The 21,348-nt window shown below is 32.3% G+C and overlaps 3 protein-coding genes across 7 annotated transcripts; 2 read left to right on the forward strand and 1 right to left on the reverse strand.

Annotated features, from left to right (window-relative positions):
• Positions 1 to 1,387: 1,387 nt before the first annotated feature.
• On the forward strand, positions 1,388 to 2,818 carry Rad17 (Rad17 checkpoint clamp loader component). The gene has a single exon (XM_074116996.1). The coding sequence runs from the start codon at positions 1,490 to 1,492 to the stop codon at positions 2,816 to 2,818; it is 1,329 nt and encodes a 442-aa protein (XP_073973097.1). The 5' UTR covers positions 1,388 to 1,489.
• A 22-nt stretch (positions 2,819 to 2,840) lies between these two features.
• LOC141448560 (N-acetylgalactosamine kinase-like) lies at positions 2,841 to 12,080 on the forward strand. Its single transcript, XM_074116986.1, has 7 exons — positions 2,841 to 3,654; positions 4,363 to 4,552; positions 4,741 to 4,849; positions 5,596 to 5,753; positions 8,060 to 8,200; positions 8,314 to 8,587; positions 11,202 to 12,080. The coding sequence occupies exons 1-7, from the start codon at positions 3,254 to 3,256 to the stop codon at positions 11,399 to 11,401; spliced, it is 1,473 nt and encodes a 490-aa protein (XP_073973087.1). The 5' UTR covers positions 2,841 to 3,253; the 3' UTR covers positions 11,402 to 12,080.
• Positions 12,081 to 15,373: 3,293 nt separating this feature from the next.
• Positions 15,374 to 18,071, reverse strand: Atg101 (autophagy-related protein 101). 5 transcript variants are annotated; one of them, XM_074117025.1, is made up of 2 exons: positions 17,918 to 18,071; positions 15,374 to 16,425 (listed from the first exon to the last, which is right to left on the reverse strand). In XM_074117025.1, exon 2 carries the CDS (start codon positions 16,335 to 16,337, stop codon positions 15,681 to 15,683), a length of 657 nt encoding a protein of 218 aa, XP_073973126.1. In that variant the 5' UTR covers positions 16,338 to 16,425; positions 17,918 to 18,071; the 3' UTR covers positions 15,374 to 15,680. The 5 variants fall into 5 exon arrangements, with proteins under 5 accessions (XP_073973126.1, XP_073973129.1, XP_073973127.1 ...); XM_074117028.1 differs by lacking the exon at positions 17,918 to 18,071 and adding an exon at positions 17,041 to 17,173; XM_074117026.1 differs by lacking the exon at positions 17,918 to 18,071 and adding an exon at positions 16,512 to 16,649.
• Positions 18,072 to 21,348: the final 3,277 nt, after the last annotated feature.

The following is a 21,348-nucleotide window of genomic DNA, read 5'->3' on the forward strand; positions in this document are numbered from 1 at the left end:
CTGATCCGGTCTTCGCTATCCGCTCTCTACAATCTCACCTTCACTCACTAGAACCCTGGCTACAAAAATGGCGAATAAAAATCAACCCAAACAAATCCAAACACATAGTCTTCACACTCAAACGAACAACTCTTGGACCTCTTCTTATATAACACTCCTATCCCACCAGCCGACCATGTGCGGTACCTTGGACTGTACCTAGACAAAAGACTAACTTGGAACCCTCATACGAGACTTAAACGGGCTGAATTACACAAACGATACAAACTCCTTGCTAGACTACTGGACAAACGCTCAAAACTAACATTACAGAACAAGCGTCGACTGTACACTTCCCTTCTTGCTCCAATATGGACTTACGGACTTGAACTTTACGGGACAGCTAAACGATCTAACATCAACAGATTACAAACACTCCAATCTAAAATACTCCGCCGCATTGTAAACGCTCCCTTTTATGTCAGTAACCACTCCATACACACAGACCTCAACATTCCATTTATACCAGAACTTGCCAAAACCCGCTACAACACATTCCACCAAAAACTATCATTTCACCCTAATCCTTTAGCTGCAAACCTATTCTCAACCACACTTCCCTCCAACCCCCGAAGACGGCTGAGGCGCCGTTGGCCCCGTGACCAACTGGTAGACTAATGATGGTCATCACTGGATGATCATCATTCATGATTGCCACGCCATTTTTATTGTACGCACAGCATATTTACTTATTGTACTGCACGAGTGCAGGTGTAAATTTCAAATAAAAGATATAAAAAAAAAAAATTTACAAAATAATCTTTAGTATTTGATTTTCATTCTTTCAAGAAAAGGAAAGAAAAATAAATATTGAAACAATTTCTATGCCACAAACATAATCATTTTAAGCATTGTTATTCCACAATTATTTCCTCTTAGAAAATACATATGTTTTTAGTATTTTGAGATATCTAATATTAAGTCAAAGCTAAAGTCCTAAATAATGCGTGAATCGAAGTTTTCTCATTTTTTTTATTCTAACTCGACGTGCGGACTTTTCATAAAAAGTTAGCCACTCTTTAAGCGTTTCGTAAGTGGCACCTATAATTTGGTAAAATCAAGGTTTATGTTTAATCGATACTTTAGATTTGTTTTTATTTCATTTTAAAGAACTGTCAATGTTGTTAATAAAGAATAAAATGTATTTTTCAGTTATTTTGTTTTTTAATGAAATCATGATACTAAAGTTTTAGAAAGTGTTAATAAAATACCTAAATAACGAAATTATAATGTTTTATTAAAATAAATGATAATGTAAATAATCTGTTTAAAACGGTAATTATTTTTGATATATCAATAAATCGATTGAACTTCAATAATGATATATGAATAAATCGATTGAACTTCGATAATTTCATATAACCTTTCGTAAGAATAGTAAACCTGCACTAAATGAATAGTAACCTTTTTTTGAAAATTCAAAACGTGCAAGTAATGGTTTTAGTTGATAATGAATTGGGTTCAGCCAAAATTTACTAATTTTATTGTTCCCCCAACGAAAAAGCCCAAAACTGATGATAGACAAGTTAAAAAACCTAAAAAAATTGATAAAATTGTTGAAGAAATAGCATGGTTGAACAAATGGAAACCAAGTAAGAAAGTAGATTTAGTTGTTAATAAAAAGAAAATTGAAGAAGTTGAAAGGTGGTTAGAGGGTACAAAATCAAAAAAAGGTGGTTCATCTTATCTTTTGCTATATGGTCCCCCAGGATGTGGAAAATTAACCACTTTAAAAGTATTGTGCAGTGAATACGGCATCAGTTTAAGTGAATGGTTACCACAAATACAGTTAAGCAGTTTTAATCCAGATACAATTTCAGACATACCCTATCAAAGTGAATTATCGGTGTTTAATGATTTTGTTACAAGAGCTACCAGATATTCTAACGTATTAAACAGGAATTCTTGTAGAATTGTTGTGGTAAAAGATATACCAAATCAATTTTTTAAAGATAATAGTTTATTTCATAATTTTTTAGAAAAATTCATGAACGTAAACGATGTGAAGTTAGTGTTTATAGTGACAGATTTTAAAATCACACGAGATTTATTTAGTGAGGACATTAAATGTAAATATAACGTTAAAACAGTTCAGTTTAATCCAGTTACACAGAGAAATACATTGACTGTACTACAGAAAATATCTAAAGGTAAATTTACTGAATATTTAGACAGCATAAGCTTATCGAGTGCAGGTGATTTGAGAAATGCAATTACAACGTTACAGTTTTTGTCAGTAAAAGGTACACTGCCAAATAAAAAAAAACAACCACTTCCTGCTAATGCTAAAAGTGATTCCATTGATCTTTTCCACGGAATTGGTAGGGTATTATATGCAAAAAGAGAGGAAAATGGTAAACTTGTACATTGTCCAATTGAGGTGGCCGAATCTTTTATTTCTACACCGGAGCTTTTCGTAAATATGTTACATGAAAATTATTTAGGAACTTTCTCTTCCATTCATGAAATTGCCACAGCATCTAATTATTTAACAGAAACTGATTTATTGTTGAAACCAATCGAAAATTCTTTTTCATCAGTGGCTGTAAGTGTTGCATCACATGCTTTAATGTCTTATAATTCCAAACCGATCAAGAAATTTCAACATTTTAATAGACCAACTAGAATCAATGATCGCTTAGCTGAATTTAAATCACTAAGTAAAGATTCAGTCAGCCTTATAGATATTATCTCATATGGTAGATTGGTTCCTACGTTTGCTACATCACATAAAGAATTGTTTTACAAAGTGAAATCTTTTGGAGAATCTTCCTTTTAACACTCTCCTTTAAGTTGATAGATTGTTTTTTTTATATATATTTTTTTTCATGTCAGATTAGTTTTTGTTAAGAAAATTCTAACAGAATTTGAAGTAATCTCATTTTGTGTAATTCTTACAAATAAATTCTTCAAAGTCATACTCGTGAAGTGTTAAAGAAGAAAAGAGGGATCATTCATTCAGAGTATGAATATTGATTAGAGAAAGGAATTTAAAAAAAAGAACAAATAGGTCAATATGAACTTGTAACCTTTTGAATACAAGGAAGTTTAAAAGAGAACCTGGCCGAATGTAACCTAAACTGTTAAAATTTTAAGTGTTAGTGATACGTGTACGTGGAGATGACGTTTCCTAGTTCGTCAAAGCCAGTTCATAAGTTAAAAAACATACTAATAGATTCATGAATGAGGGTACCTCCCTCTAATTTGATAAAACATGAAGGTCATTGATAAAAATATAGACAGTATAACATTAAACTGTTCACAGTCCAATAAGTCTACCATGGTGATTAATAGTACAAACTGTCCTGTAGGAGATTCTATAGAAATAAAAGGCTATCCATGTGAGCAAAACATATTTAAAGAACGATTGGATGGATTAGCTGAACATTTTCGTAGTAAATTCAATACTGATCCAGAATTATATGTTAGAGTGCCGGGCAGAGTGAATCTAATTGGTGAACATGTAGATTATTGTGGTTATTCCGTATGTCCAATGGCTATTAACAGGGATATATGTATAGCTGCTTCTACCTTGTCTGGTGATGGAGAATTTCTAAAAGTTACAAATTTACAGTCACAATACGAGGACTCTACTATCAGCAGCAAAGATTTCAGGTATTCATTTAATTTCTATTAAAAATTATATTTTGTGTTTATTAATATTTGCTATTGCTATTAATGTTTATTATTATTATTATTAATCATAAAAAGAGTTAAAAATGATAACTGTTAAATTGGGGCTAAGGAATTGGCTGAACAAATTATTAAATCTGAAGAAAACTAGAATTTCTGAAAATGAGACGATTTATTAATTCTTGAAGAATTAATCATGTTTTTGAGATCATAATGTATATTGTGGTTGAGATCAGAAGGTTGATTCTGTTATTAAGGCTCTGCAAATAAAGCAAGCTTATTGTACCGCCCTATTGTAGGGTTTTATTTTTGCATATTATGTCCGTAGATCTCCAAGAGTCAAAATATTCCTGTTGCAGGCTGCATTACAAAGAAGGATGTAAGAGATCCTTACTTTTCTTAATGCCACAGCCTGCTCTATGCAACACCCAATGGGGAAAGCACAAAATTAAAACATCAGTGTGGAAGTTTGGTTACATATTTTATTTTTGTTTATATTTAATAGAAGATAAGTTCTAACATAATTTTGAAAAGGCATTTGTGGACTCCTTCAGAGTCGATATTTGGTATCTTTCTTCGTGTACAACACAAAATAGAGACCTACCTAAAATTTCCTGATTAACAAAAAGTTCTTAGTCTGCTCAATCTATTTAGAAAGTGAAGTAATTTCATAATTAATAATATTTTCAGTATCTCAGCTGAGAACGGCTGGTGTGCCTACATATTATGCGGAATAAAAGGTGCCATGAATCTCTTGGGCAAAAAACAACCAGCAAGAATGTTGATGGCCATAAGCGGTACAATCCCACCAGGTTCAGGGTTATCCAGTTCTTCAGCTCTAGTGTGCGCTTCACTTCTTGCAACCGTTTCATTAAACAAGGTGCGTTCTTCATATATGTTTAACAACAGTTATTTGAAAAATACAGCTCGTGTTTTTGTAGAAAGATATGCTAATTTTGTTTGGAGAATAAGCTTTTTTTTGATGGAGCCTGATGAAAAACAAAATACTAAATTCTAAAAATTAAAAATCAAATTCTATCGGATTTCTCTTTTTGGTTTTTTTTGCAGATGAATGTAAACAAGAATGAATTAGCCGAGATCAGCGCTACCTGTGAAAGATATATCGGTACTGAAGGTGGAGGCATGGACCAAGCAATAGCATATTTTGCAACTAAAGGTAACATTACAAGAGACTTTGTCTTTTCCTTTAATCGATGTTATTGGTCAATGGTTTGAACTGAAATAGAAACAAACCTATTAGAACACTGAATTTGTTTTGTAAGTTTAAGAGATTTCCTGGCAGAACTTTTGGTCTATGTTTTACATCAATGTCACCAAATATCTGAGAACCATTTTTCTTTACTTGCCATTGTGGCCCATCACCCACCAAAAAACTCCCCACCTTCTACAAATATTAATATTTTTTATAGACAAACTAGAAAGGCAAAGATACTATATTTCATTAGAAATTTAAGACGAATAACCTGTTGGATTTTGTTACAAATTAGACACATCGTGGTACCTAGAAAATTATTTAATAAAATTAACAAAAAATTACCTATCTAACACAAGATCGTCGAATTTTCGTTGCATATAACATTAAAAATTTTGTTAAGAGGGAAGGATGAACTTGGTGCCGAGATGGTCCAGCTCTATTTTGATCAGCAGTGCTACTTTCTATCTGGGCTAAAATAGGTTGTGATTACAAATAAGTTGAAGGAAAAGCTTTTAATAACTTTTTTACTGCAGCTATGAAAGGCTAAGGAAAATCATCTTTATCTAAAATTTTCCTTTAAAAGTCCCCAGATTAAACCTAAGACTGTCAAAGCCTTGGGGGTGATATTCCTCGTTTTAGGAACCAATAGTATAGTAATATTTTTACCAATAATTTAACTCTTGATCTACTCTTCACTTTATTTGCAGGTTGTGCAAAACATATCCAATTCAATCCAATAAGAACGTTGGATGTAAAACTTCCAGAGAGTATAGTTTTTGTAATTGCACATAGTTTGGTTACAAAGAATAAAGCAGAGTCAGCTGAATTTAATACAAGGGTTACTGAGTGCAGACTAGCTACACAGGTAATTAAGATGATAGAATAAGAATTGTAGAATAAGAATGAGTATACAGGGTGGGGCAAAAGGTATGAACCGGTTTTAAAGGGATGTAAAACAAAAACAATTCAACTTACAGAAATTATGTTTATATTGTTTAATTCAGTACAGAATCTAGTTTTTTTACATTAAGTTTGAAAGATGATATCACGTAGGTGGTGGCCGTCAGCCGCGATGCACTCTTGAAGGCGAATTCTGAAGTTTTCAACCGCTCTTCTGCACATTTCGATGGGTATTGCCGTAACTTCCTCTCTGATTCTGTCCTTTATGGGGGTACATAAAGGAAAAAGTTTTTAAACATCGTCCACATACCCAGGAAGAACTTAAGAACACAAAACCAAAATTATGCAGTTTGTAAAAGTGTACATTACGCTGAAATGTAATTGTATAAAGAGGACTGACTACTCCAACCATGAAAATTGCCCTGAAACAAATACTTTAGAATAATTGAATAAAATACAAGTTATAAATTAAATTTAATGAATACGAGGGTCGTTTGAAAAGTCCGTGCAAAGTCAGAGAGATAGCACCACTGGCGCGTATCGAGGTTAGGTTTAGTTAGTAGCATCTCTTGGAAGAACACACACCAAGTTTCAGCCAGATCGGTCTATTTCTTTGTGTTTGGCATTCGTTTGAATCGAGGAAGTCGAGTGATTTTCAAAAAATGGACGAAAAAGAATTTCGTGTGTTGATTAAACACTACTTTATGAAAGGCAAAACGCCCCAGGAGACTAAAGAGAAGCTTGATAAACATTATGGTGACTCTGCACCTTCGATTAGAACAGTTTATAAGTGGTTTCAAAATTTTCGGAGTGGCCATATGGGCACAAGTGACGCTGAACGTTCTGGACGCCCTGTTGAGGTTACTACTCCAGAAATCATTGATAAAATCCATGATATGGTGATGGATGACAGAAGAGTGAAGGTGCGTGAGACTGCTAGTGCTGTGGGCATCTCGAATGAACGGGTACATAATATTTTGCATCAACATTTGGACATGACAAAGCTATCCGCAAGATGGGTGCCGCGATTGCTCACGCTGGACCAAAAACGAAATCGTGTGAAGTGTTGCAAGGACGGTTTGCAGCTGTTCCAGAAGAATCCGCAGGACTTTAAGCGTCGTTTCGTCACTGTGGATGAAATATGGATACATCACTACACTCCTAAGACCAAAGAACAATCTAAACAATGGGTTACCAAGGGGGAATCTGCGCCAAAAAAGGCGAAGACCGTTCCTTCGGCCGGAAAGATTATGGCGACTGTCTTTTGGGATTCGCAAGGAATAATCCTCATCGACTATCTGGAAAAGGGTAAAACTATTACAGGTGCATATTATTCATCGTTATTGGACCGTTTGAAAACCGAGCTGCAAGAAAAACGCCCACGATTGGCCCACAAAAAAGTCCTTTTCCATCACGACAACGCACCAGCTCACACCTCAGCAGTTGTGGTCGCAAAATTAATGGAAATAGGGTTCCAACTCGTTTCACATCCCCCCTATTCTCCAGACTTGGCTCCCTCGGACTACTATTTGTGAAGAAATGGCTGGCGGGAAAAAGATTTTATTGAAACGAGGAGGTGATTGCAGAAACGAATGGCTATTTTTCAGACTTGGACAAATCCTATTATTCGGAAGGGATCAACAAACTAGAGCAGCGTTGGACGAAGTGTATAAGCCTAAAAGGAGACTATGTTGAAAAATAAAAAAGGTTTACCCCAAAAAATTAAGTAGTTTTTATTTTTGCACGGACTTTTCAAACGACCCTCGTATGTGAAGTTTACCGGAGAAATCTTGAAAAATCCGGATCCATTTTGGGGGGAAATCTTGAAAAAACAAAGGAACATTGTAAAAAAGGAAGTTACCATAATGAAATTTTCATAAAAATCGCAATTTTACTTCTCATTTATATCCTCTTTAACAGTATACAAGAGAAAGGTTAAACATTATAGAAATACTGCATTTTAGAGAGGTTATATATTGTGAGAGAGAGGGAGAAAGTTATTAACTTATGTAAAGTAAACATAAGAGTCAAATTTGTAAAAACCTTTTCGAATTCGGGGGACCTCAGTAATCGATATTTTCAGTAAAAACTCATAATCGAAAAGCTGTATTCGAAATTTCTCTACCTCATAATCGATAGCAGAAATTGTTTTTACGAGTTGTAAAAGATAGTAATAAACCAGATACAGGTTTTAATATTAAGTTTTATTTATTTACTAATTTTATATATTTATTCCAGTCGCCTTATTTGTATTTTACTTTTTTTTAACAGATTCTCGCAAAACAAAATAATCTTGATTGGACCAAATTTTTGAAGATTTTTGACTTGCAGGAAGCTTTAGGATACAATCTAGATCAACTTTTAGATATATTCAGCAATTCATTGCATGATGGACACTATACCAAAGATGAAGTGAGTAGATGGATGTTATTGTGATTTGCTTTCTAAGTAAAGGAAATGGGAAATGTATAAACTTTTCTTTTTTTTTTTTTAAAAAAAAAAATGTGTATTTTAATTTGTAATAGGTATGCAAACTGTTGGATGTATCACCTACTGAACTTGAACAAATATCTCTACCTCCAAATACACGACATTTGACCAAATATCTACTTCATCCAAGAGTGATGCACGTAGTATCGGAAGCACAACGTGTTAATACTTGGATAAAATTGACAACATCAGCTAGCGTTTCTCCTGCTGAACTGGGTAGATTGATGTCCCAATCGCACGACTCAATGTCACGTCTGTACGAAGCTGGTCATCCAGAATGTGATAAATTGGTAGAAGTTTGTATTTCTGGTTAGTACGAGTTGATTTTTTTTTTTTAAATTTGTATTTAAATTCTAATTTTCAAAATTTTAAATTTTAAAAATGTACTTAGATTTCTTGAGTTAAAATAGTGACTCAGTTTTTAAATAGAAAAGAAGTAAAAGCCGTAGCCATTGTGACCAAATGATGTTTTTCGTTAAGTGTCGAGTGTTTTAAGCAGTAAATACAGTTGGCCGAATGTGTACATTGTCAGAAAAGATGAAAATGGTGTAATGTGTTTAATCAAAATGGCCTTCTCTTTTAAAAGGGGTACGAGAAACCTTTGAGATCCTGGCATCCTTGTTTGTTTTGTTTCTAGAAAATACAAAAAAATAAAATTCCCCAAATATAACAGTTTATCGTGAAGTTTACGGATACCTAACGAAAAAATAAATAACTACGAGGGTCGTTTGAAAAGTCCGTGCAAAAATAAAAACTACTTAATTTTTTGGGGTAAACCTTTTTTATTTTTCAACATAGTCTCCTTTTAGGCTTATACACTTCGTCCAACGCTGCTCTAGTTTGTTGATCCCTTCCGAATAATAGGATTTGTCCAAGTCTGAAAAAGTAGCCATTCGTTTCTGCAATCACCTCCTCGTTTGAATAAAATCTTTTTCCCGCCAGCCATTTCTTCATATTGGGGAACAAATAGTAGTCCGAGGGAGCCAAGTCTGGAGAATAGGGGGGATGTGAAACGAGTTGGAACCCTATTTCCATTAATTTTGCGACCACAACTGCTGAGGTGTGAGCTGGTGCGTTGTCGTGATGGAAAAGGACTTTTTTTGTGGGCCAATCGTGGGCGTTTTTCTTGCAGCTCGGTTTTCAAACGGTCCAATAACGATGAATAATATGCACCTGTAATAGTTTTACCCTTTTCCAGATAGTCGATGAGGATTATTCCTTGCGAATCCCAAAAGACAGTCGCCATAATCTTTCCGGCCGAAGGAACGGTCTTCGCCTTTTTTGGCGCAGATTCCCCCTTGGTAACCCATTGTTTATTGTTCTTTGGTCTCAGGAGTGTAGTGATGTATCCATGTTTCATCCACAGTGACGAAACGACGCTTAAAGTCCTGCGGATTCTTCTGGAACAGCTGCAAACCGTCCTTGCAACATTTCACACGATTTCGTTTTTGGTCAAGCGTGAGCAATCGCGGCACCCATCTTGCGGATAGCTTTGTCATGTCCAGAATGTTGATGCAAAATATTATGTACCCGTTCATTCGAGATGCCCACAGCACTAGCAATCTCACGCACCTTCACTCTTCTGTCATCCATCACCATATCATGGATTTTATCAATGATTTCTGGAGTAGTAACCTCAACAGGGCGTCCAGAACGTTCAGCGTCACTTGTGCCCATATGGCCACTCCGAAAATTTTGAAACCACTTATAAACTGTTCTAATCGAAGGTGCAGAGTCACCATAATGTTTATCAAGCTTCTCTTTAGTCTCCTGAGGCGTTTTGCCTTTCATAAAGTAGTGTTTAATCAACACACGAAATTCTTTTTCGTCCATTTTTTGAAAATCACTCGACTTCCTCGATTCAAACGAATGCCAAACACAAAGAAATAGACCGATCTGGCTGTAACTTGGTGTGTGTGCTTCCAAGAGATGCTACTAACTAAACATAACCTCGATACGCGCCAGTGGTGCTATCTCTCTGACTTTGCACGGACTTTTCAAACGACCCTCGTATATCTTCATATAATTATTTTACAGACGTGATATTAATGTTTAATGATACTGATGTTTTTATGGAATTAAAAAGAGCTATTTTTTAATTCAAACTATTTTATTCTTTAAAACTTCCGAACCACCCGGAGACGTCTTTTAATTTTGATGGAAGGAAAGAGCCGTAGCTTCCTCTTTAAACTATGATTTCTGTGAAATGTTAGTAAGAATTAAATATGTTTTGAAACCCTGTTAATGTTATTGAGTAGGAATAAGGGGAAGGCAGTATAAATCGAGCAATTAGCTGTAACGAGCGATTGCTATAAGGAAAAGAACAACTGTGAAATACAGAAGTGTATCCAACGACAAGGATACATATCCTCCAGCTGTCTAATTTTACATCAATATGGAGTTTTAGTTGGCTGTGCAAACAATGATTGCCACGTTTAGAGATTCAGTAATATGTAGCATTCTTATCGTTACAAAAAAACAGATGTAAGAAAACCGTGGTTTAAATTATTATGTTTTCTGTTTTGTAAAACCTGGATACTCCATTACTGAATGATGGAGTTTAGGCGTTAATCTGATAGGAAGTCCCGTCGGAATAGGGTAAAAAATGGTTGTTATAAGGGGAGATATGATTGTGGTACAAGAAGACATGCTGAAGACAATTCGAGAAAGGAGACGGCAATGGTAAGAAAGACCATTACCGCTGAAAGAAAGAAGAAATTTCGCCCAAAAATGTATTTCCTCCCTTGATTGCCTGCAAGAGGGAGGAAAAAGAGAAGGCCAAAGTTTAATTGGGGAAATCACCTTCAATGAGGACATGGCCGAAGATTTAGTGTCTGGCTGAGGTGAAAGCCTTAGATTGGGAACCTTCTAAGGGAAACATTTTGTTTTGTTTAATACAATTTTGTTTAAACTGTTGTAACAGGTCCTGGTTGTCTAGGCGCTAGAATCACCGGAGCTGGTTGGGGTGGAGCTGTGGTGGCCATGACTAATAGAAATTCTTTGAAGCCATTTCTTGAACACCTAAAGTCTAATTTCTATCAGAATTTCCACGGTTCAATGGATCAAATATTATTCTCCTCTGAACCACAACAGGGTGCAGAATTATACTTGACCACCGCTTGATTTAAAAACAAAAAATAAATATAAGTGAAGGTAATTAATAAAAGATGTTGCTTTAAAGGTAATTTTACTTTGTTAAGTTCACTACTTTATAGCTTTAAAATGTAATTCCGTAATCTCTACTACTATTTTTTATTTAGTGTGTTACATTATTTTACATACAAGAAAACATCACGCAGTAATTGGTTGCTTGTTTTGTCTCTTTATTTATCTTTGTTCCTTTTGTTTGATGTATTAACATTCATTCATTACATGTGATTTTTATGTATCCGTAAATAATTTATCATTTAATTTGGCAACCAAGTATGTGGTTTAATCAAAACATCGCAATGTAGAAAGTTAATCTTTAGTGTCTGAAATTAACAATAAACTCTCTTCCCTTAAAAAAAAATAAAAAGAAAAAAACTTATTTTAGTGTGCTATTTTTTTGCTTAAAAAAAGTTAATTAAGAATCAGAAAAAAAAGAAAAATAAATTATTTTAAATATGTTATATGATATATTTATTTATTAATTACAAATAATTAAAGCTATTAACCAGTTAAGCGTGTTTGACGTGTATACACGTCAAACCAAATCTCGTATTACGGTGCGTTCGACGTGTATACTCGTGAAAAATATAAAATTGCCATTAAATATAGAAACTCGAAACTTTTATTAAAATACAATAAGAATATTATTTGGTAGGATGTTTCCTTTATCTTACCAATTAGGACTGCTAACTATTTTAAACGGAAGGGTATGGTGGGTGTCAGCCAAATGATAAGTGGTTGGTACATGTTTGGTCTCCGCATTAGAGATTGGGGAATTAGGCACACAAAAAAGAAGCTCTCTACCCTTGTGCAATGCCCGTTTTTTTTTACCTTAGTGGTTCAGACCTCCACAGTACGAGCATGATTTCATTTTGCACAGAATTCAAAGCTCTCTTTTCTTCTTTGTAAATAAGCTCTTGCGTCCCTAGTTAACTAGGCAATGCATAACGTAAAGCGGTGCAAGATTTTGAATGGGCACAGAATGCTCTGGTAATCTGTAAGCCCCCCAGAGAGTTTGCAGAAAAAGTCGCTTGCAGTGACTATTTCGAGACGTTGTAAACTTTCAGTTGTTTTGCCCTGCGTTCGACGTGTGTATAGGTCATTGTCTTGATTTTAATTCCGCACTTATTATAAGTTATGTATAATAAGTTATTTTTTCACTTAATAGCTATTATTATTCATAAAAAAAAAAAAATGATAAAAATAAATAGCATATTCAAAATAATTTATTTTTCATTTTTTCTTTTTTTGATCATTAAAATATTTGTCTAAAGCAAGAAATGTCACAATGAAGTAAGTTTTAGGTGTGAATTTATGACTGAAATTGGCAATAATCCTTATTTCTTCTTCTTTTGTTAACTTATTTCATTTCATGCTTTAAAAAAATATTTTAACGATCAGAAAAAATAAAAAAATTATTTTGAATATATTTTATATATTTCTGTACCTCGGAGGGAAAAGGCACCATGTCACAAAAAGTAAATTTTACAGGGGAGCCAAATGAAGATATTTTTCCAAATTCATTTTTTGTTCCACTTTTCCGGTTGTACTCTTTCCTGTACTTCTCACCATAATTATTTCAGTTGGTATGGCCACTTAACCTCCCATATTTTAAAATATTTTATTTAGATCTCCATTGTGAAAAAAATTTATGCCCATGTAGTGCCTTTTACCCTTAAGTAATGAAGTATCATAGCGCTTTTTAAAAATACATAAATCGCTTAATAGTAAACATACGACATTGTGCTTTACACCTCTAGAAAGAGCAACAAAAAATTTGTAAAATGATGCCAAAATCTGAAAATCGAAAAAAATGGACATGGTGCCTTTTCCTTCCGAGGTACAGATTTATTTTTGTTTTTTTTAAAAATAATGGAAGCAATTAAATGATGAGATAATAACTTTGTAGCAATGTTTATTTTCCTTCATTTTGACTAGTTTTGGAATATTCATCCTAAGCTTGTTTCATCAAATTCAGAAACAAACATAAACGATCTTTATAAACTAAACACTGCAGATGGATGAAAATCCGAAATAAATCAGAATTGAATAAAATTGAATGTTATAATAGACGCTATTTCATCCAAAGATTTTCCTAAAATTTCAATAAAGAGAAAACTTTCAAAGGAGATAGATTTATCATGAGCACTATTACGAGGTTACTATATAAATTTGAAATTTAGAATAAAAGTGTTCCTCGATTAAGTGTTCTGCAGTAATCCTAAAATGAATATCTGCATATACCATCGTCAGGGGTATTACAGCAAAGGAATAGATTTTCATTTCGAGTTTTCCCATGCACATCCGTTTAGAGGAACTTTGAAGAGAAAAAAATGTTGTTTTTCAATGGCCAAGCATATCTCAGAATTGTAAAATGGTAAGTAAAACACAAATTCATATTTTTGCTGCATTTTGTTTCGATATCCTTCAGATAACCCTGTGTAATAATTTAAGTTTTTTTTGTTTTCTTAAAAAACGGCTACCATGGTTTTCTATAAATTTTAGAAAATCTTTGCCTTTTCAATTGCATTTAACTTTATCCTTGACTTACCCACATTACATGTACAATAACCTTACCTCCCATCATCTTTTGACAGTTCCAAACCACTTTCCTTGGAGCTGCTAGAGTAATACCATTGTAAATTATGTTTTATATTAGCGGAGTAAAATAAATCAAGTTAAGAATATTTAATACAGGTCAGAGCAATAATAGATTATGGAACTCTCTATTTTTGGAAGCTTAAGTATGTTAAAACAACAAGTAGTTCTACGTTTATATAGTACTACACTATTGAGAACCTAAGAATGGACCGGTGTTTTAAAACAAAAAGTACGCAATAAGGTAAGCTCCTATATTTGAAACTTTTAATGGAGTTGCAGGGAAAGGCCTAATCAAGCAGCCATGATATGATATGACTATGAAATGCTCACGTGAGTGAATTATATATTCTTCAGTAGTTCTAAGGGAACAGCTAGAAAAACAAGCCGAGATAGGCCTGGTGGCAAGAGGAACTATGGTAGGTCGTGGATATGACCGAAAGGAAAGACTTTTAAGGGATTCACCTAATTCAGAATTGGAAACTTTTCAAAGCTGTTAAATTTCTTAAGTTTTAAAATTAAATTCGACTGGCCACCTTTTCAATGGCAATACTTATATTAGGAAGTATGTTTGTTCTTCATTAGTTTATAATACATTTTTGACAAAAACTGCCAACAATATAACTTAAATGTTTGTGGAAGATATGATAAACATGCAATAACAATTTTTATCATTCGATGCCGGGCGCCACAGTAGTCGAGAGGTTAGAGGCGATACCTGCGAAGCTAAACATGTATTGTGATACTGGGTTCGATTCCCGGTCTTAGGCCCTTCGATTTTATTTAATGGTTAATAAAAGAAATTTACAGTAAAATATGTTTGCTAGCTGCCTCCGTCCATGACTCCTAATTTGGTAGTTGGACGTTAAGCCCCTCTTGAAAAAATGGGTGATTACTTTAATTTTCATTCCAAAAAAAAAAGGTTTATTAGATATGAAAATCCGTCAGAAATTGATTTAGTTCCTAAAATTAGAACACAAAAATAACTTGTATATAATTTCTAAGACCTATCCTATATCCGGTAATTATTTTGAAACGTTTTATAGGTTAAGTGAAAATATACAAAGAATTTCCCTTCGCTAGAAAATCTTTAATAGGATGCCATTTTCCAGAGTGCAATTGATACTGTCCAAAAATGAAACTACTGAAGAGCATAATTTACTTGCTAAATATGTACACAAATAAACTTAGCTGGATTTTTTTTAACAAGGACTCCAATTGATATTTTTTGAGGATGTTACCTGCATCTTAAGGACAGTCCTGATTTCTAATAAAAGGAAAGGAATTGTTTTAAAAAGTTAGTACTTTTTTTAAACAATATTTATATTTAAATCATAGTTTCATAATAATTACTATTATTTTACTTCAGTTTTGTACAAACATTATTTACAGCAAACAATTGTGTGACATTTTACACCATGAAATATAATTATTTTTCTTGTTTTTTTCTCACTATAAATAAATTATATAGTATTTGTTAAGGAATTAAAAATTAACTGAGATGTAAATATTTTTAATTAATATTTAAATTCAAAAAGTCTAAAAAAATAAAAACACAGAAAAGAACGCTAATCGTATTTACATTGTCTTTATATATAATACATAATTTTCTGTTTAATTTACACAGAGGTATGCTTTTTTGTAACTTTTTTAATTAGAATGATAAGGTTTCTTTGATTAATTTCTTCATAGTTGAACCAACGGTATTCATGGACGGTCCCGATGTTAAGAATGACAACTTAAATAGGTATGGCTGTAAATCGGGATATGTAGTGTCGAAAATGAGGTCCACTTCAGATTGATTTGGCATTTTGGGCACATAATCATGTCGATTCATTACTTCGGCAATGTATAATATTTTCTCCGATAATAGTTCGCCAATTTTCTCTCTGTACAATTGCCTTTCATTCTCGTTGTTCAATTTTATTAATTGTAATCTTACATTCCATACTTCCCATGGAATACATTCTGTATGGAAAGGCCACCTGGTTTTTTTCTTTTGGTAAAACTCTAAAGATATTTGCCCTTGGCCGGGTCCTTCATTACCACGCAGCGCTTCGGAAAATCCAGTAATTTCACTCTTTAGTGTACGATCAAGATTATAGGATGAACAGCGTACATAAGTGAAATCTATAAAATCACAATCTACATCTTCATAGCCCACCGTACCAACTGAATAGCTTACCTCTTGTTTGTAACAGAATTTGCCAAGACATCGATGCAATAGTACAGTATGAAATATACTTGCCACTGCTTCGTCCACTTGATGGCCTTCCAGTTCAAGCTCAAAAGTTTGTGAACGGGCATTCATTTTTGGAACTTTCACCCGGCGGATACTTTAATAACAATGAGCTCATGACTAGCGTCTCCCTCAAAAATTCTACCAGCAGATCAAGCTCCTAAAAATAAAAAAAAAGTAAACATTTTGTATATTCTGTTTACATTACTCTTAATTCTCATAAATATATTTACAACACTATATTACTAAAAATAAAGTAATTTTCATTTCTATCCACTTGAATGAAACATTTTGTTGGTTTATTCAACAAAGAGAAACATGTCAATGACTTTAGCACATATTAAATGCTAACTCCTAAAGGTTATTATTCACCTCCATCTTAAAGGTTATAAATTATAACTGAGGAAAATAGTGACAGTAGAAGCTAAACTATGACAATTGATAATCTTAAGTAATGAAACCTTATTTTCACTATTTATTGAAGATGAAGAAACCAAAAAATAAAAAATCATATAGGGCAAAAACTAAAAATTATTTATTTAAAAAAAAGTTTTTGTTTACTTACAGATAAAGTCTACGATGATCAACGAGATATTACTAATCGACGTAACTTAAATAAAGGTAACGGTAATATATTAATGTTCTTACTAAACCTAATTTGTAAAATGTAACGCTATGTTATTTATATATTTACAACCCTAAAAACTATCAACAAATGTACAAAATGTTCAGCGAGAAGTAAAATCAGTCAGTGTTGCCATGTTGTTGATCTTACCTCTGTATTCACCTTCATACTACTACACCGATGAAATGTTAGTGCTTGGTTGTATGGATCATTCAGTAAAGCAATAATGTGGAGGGGAGAAAATAACTTCTTTTTTTTCTATTTTATTGTAGAAATTATATTAAATTTTAATCCCTCCAAATTTGTCTAAGTAATGATTAATAGCTAAAAAAAACTTATACATATTCGTGACTAGGCCATATTTTGCTCACATTTTCTATTTTTTTTTTTATAAACAAATCCATCATCATCATGTTCTTTTAATGAGTATTAATTGTTATTATTTATGTTTTAGGAATAAAATTTAAACAATTGATTCAGAACAGAAAAGCTTTTAATTGGACAATTGCATAAAATATAAAATCAAAACAAAATTTAATTGTTAAAATATTTTTGAACATTTAGAAAATTGTAAGCAATGGAGAGGGGCGCACATTTCATTAAATGAGAAGTTTGGTATCCTTGATCTTCGTAAACGAACGTAGTAAAAGAATTGGTTAATTATGCGATAAAATTAGTGGAAGACTAATGGATTAATTTTACAAATTGTAGCACACATGCTTAGCAGGTAAACAAGTTACAGTACACTCTTTAAACTTAATTTTTTTTTTAAATTTAAAATTTTGTTTCAATTTTTTAACTATCCTATAGAGGACAGTTTTTTTAAAAATGTTAAATAGAAATTCTTATTTTCCTACACTCATTATCAGTGGGATTGGAGCGTCAGCAAAAGTTGGTCACTTAAAAGAGAATAATAGTAGGAGAATTCGACTTTATTTATTAATAACTTTGTTTATTTAATAACTTTATTCGACTTTATTTCATGATAACTTTGGTAATCATGAAAACATAATGAAATTTAACATACTTGTTTAGTAGCTATACAATTCAATGCAACTGGAATCAACATCACTATGGTCTTCACTGTATGGCTCACAAAGAATTACTAGATATTACATCATACCAGAAGAGCGTGAGAAAGAAAAAAGATAAAGAAAAACTGACTCCACATAATGAATCAAAGTAAAAAAAAAGTAACTCAGAATTAAAATGATATGCGTATTAGACATATTGTAGAATTAATTTAAATGATCTTTAGATAAATAGATCATTGATAGTAGCAGAGGTCGCATTGAAAGTAGTTAATACCTAATATTGTGTTTAGTAGTTACAACAAAAGGAAATCATTCATGTGCGAACGCTCAAATGTCAACTTTCTTCAATCTAAATTCGTTAAACAAATCGCTAAAACTACATAAATTGTTCATTTAAGTGGAAAATACAATTAATCAAAAATTCGACAGCTACACTTTCACTTTCCTTCAAATTTAGAATTTCAACTTCAGATTCATTTTTATTGTAGATAATAGAATTAAGGCTTAAAACTTTCTCCTTAGACGAAAGCTTAAATTCCGCTCATTCTGAATCTGTCCTAATTCTGGAAAAAATATTTATCAAATGAAAATAAAAGAGGCTAAAATGTTCGGAATGTGGTAATCAAAATTTGATTTATCCCAGTTGATATTTATATGATGCCTACCATAGTATGTTTTTTCTTTTTTTATCTATGAAGTTCTCCTGTTTAGTTATTTGAGTTTTGGTGAATTTATTTGAGCGTTTAATTTTTAGTAATGTTCATTTTTCGTAAAATAAAAAAATGAGAGAATAAATTTAATAAATTTGAGAATCTGGTTTCCAACGTGGAGATCCCGGGTTCGAATCCAACCTTTTCTCTTCCTAGGAGCTTCTTACAGCTCCTGTTTGGTGATGGATAGTGTTTTCTGTAACGAGAGAACACTGTTCCGAGGCCAGCAGTTCACTAAAAAAAGCTCTGGGCAGCAATGACCTCAGATGTTAAAGCGTTTTAAATAAATACATTTTTAAGAAACTATTGATCAAAGCCAATAATTCAAGTAAGTAAGAACTTGTCATTTCTTCAAACTAGGAATGAATTATATATATTCATATATTTATCAAATCTTTTATTAAAAAATACTGGAAAATATATTTTAAATTGTGTTAAAGAAAACACTGCTCTTAACGATTGATTTTCAGTAATCACAAATTAACGATCTTTCTCGCCTCCTCAAGTTTCAGATCAGCTGATTTGACCAACAACTACTTAACTTTATAACATTTAAATTTACCGCCCTAGATAAAACATATGATAAGAAATTAATAAGGTTAAAACTTGTTAATTATTCTTTAATTAGTGTAAATGTTCATGTTTGTACATATCAATTTAAATTGCTTAAAAAACTTTAATAACCGATTCCTTACGAAATGAAGTTAAGTGAATACAATAAACACTTTTATTAATAATTTTTAATTTTAAATATTTGTAAGAATTTGGAAATGAAAAAAGAAATTTAGTTTCTAATAATTTCTCAAATATTTAATTAATAAATACGCATTAAATACATATTTACAGGATTAATCGGTTTGCCGCTGAGTATATCAAGATCTTGTGTTGACACCAATATGGCGGCATGTCGTCAGTGCTATGCTGTGTTGTGGTAAGTGAGATTTTTTAAATATTGCTTGAAATATATTTGAAAACTGATTAAAAATGTGTTTAATAAGTAGAAAAAATAATCTATTTATTTAATAATCAGAAAAACAACATGATAATATCGTATCTACAACAACTGGGTTAAATAAATGTACTATTCATTCCCCCCCACTCAGTTTTTCCTTAAATTATTTTAATTAATTTAAAAGAAGGATGTTGAAAATTTAGAAATTATTTAACTTGAAATAAAAAAGTTGAAAAATTTATTTTTAATCTTATGTCTCTCGGCTACTGAATAGAATGTAAAACATGTCGATTTTTTTTTTTTTTTTCATTTTTTGCTTTTTTAAGAAGTTACTTTCATAAATGAATTCGGTTAGATTTCTTTTTTATTTTTTACAAAAGATGCTTATTTCTATTTAGTTAGTGAAAAATTTGGTTTTAAAATCATATGGTTTGTAAATTTTCCAATAAATAATAAAATGGAATGATTTTGGAAATTCAAAAAACAAGTGGATTAACCTTGTTGGGAAATTAAGTGCTCTACTTTTTTCCATTTAACTATTGTATTTTAAGGAGTACGTATTTTTTTTTTTTTTTATTTTTAGAGTTTTTTAATTTTATCTTTTTTGTGTTTTATTTTTGTGAAAAACCCCATTTCAGTTGAGCTTTCCTATCCCCAGTTTAAATTTAATATCGTTTTATAATATTTTTTCTCTGCTAATGTTGATTAGGAATCTAATGATTTTTTAATGTTTTAAAACTGCTACCAACATAGAATAGTTTTAAAATCTGTTGTGCTAAAAACATTTTTAAAAGAAACGCGTCTTTTCATGTTGGTACAAGCTAAAAGAGATTTGTACGAAGTATTAGCTTCAAAGATTCTGAATTTTTCGTTTATTATATTTCCCGTGCACGAACCAATAAAAAAAACCTAAAAATTTGCAATTCAATGAAAACGTGATTGACAATTATGGTGATTAGTGTAAGATAAGCGTACCAGGTAATGATAAAAATGGATATTTATTTTGTTACTTCAGGCCTTCACTACTTACGACGATGACACTGTATGTTGGTAGTAGTCCTTCAAAGGTTTTTTTCTCTAGGAAGTAATAGAATTTGAAAAGGTACCATTTGGATAATTTATTATTCTAATGCCGGTTGAAGTTCATGGAATAAGATCGTAAGCTGTAAGAAATGTGAAAAGTCCCCACATCCTTCAAACTTGTAGGCCCGTAAAAGATTTCCAAGCTGTTTTTTAATAGATTGATCGCTTACTTCACAAAATGACTGTTGCTGTGTAAGTGGATGCATTTTCCTATTTACACGGTTATTGATATCTACTACTAAATACAGTACAGTAATAATCTAAGGTAGATGTAAGAGTACTAAGTGTTGATATAGATGAGTAATTTGCATCTGGTCATCAATACTTCAGGCTGTAGCATTCCTTCCACTACTATTATAACTAGGATTAGCCCAGAACTGTTCACCTAAGAAGGATATGGGAAAAGAAAGTAAAAAAGCAGTCCTTGATTGTAAGTCTTGAGTAAATATTTCCATTCAATGAGGAATTGTTTTCATTACCATTATAATTCTATGTTCGGTCATAGTACAATTTAAGCCTTGTCTTCTCCAGGAATTTCATTTTTTTTTTTTCATTTCTTTTTGAACTTGGTTCAATCCACCAAACTTAAGGTCGCCTATTTTGCTTTTCCCAATCTGATCGTAAGACAGCACTTCTTAGGATTGTAATCCTCTTTTACTCGCTGCCTATCTGAGATTAT

Source organism: Rhodnius prolixus, unplaced genomic scaffold (assembly GCF_049639745.1).
Source record: "Rhodnius prolixus isolate KJV_2025 unplaced genomic scaffold, Rpr scaffold_2, whole genome shotgun sequence".
Taxonomy (NCBI): Eukaryota; Metazoa; Arthropoda; class Insecta; order Hemiptera; family Reduviidae; genus Rhodnius; species Rhodnius prolixus.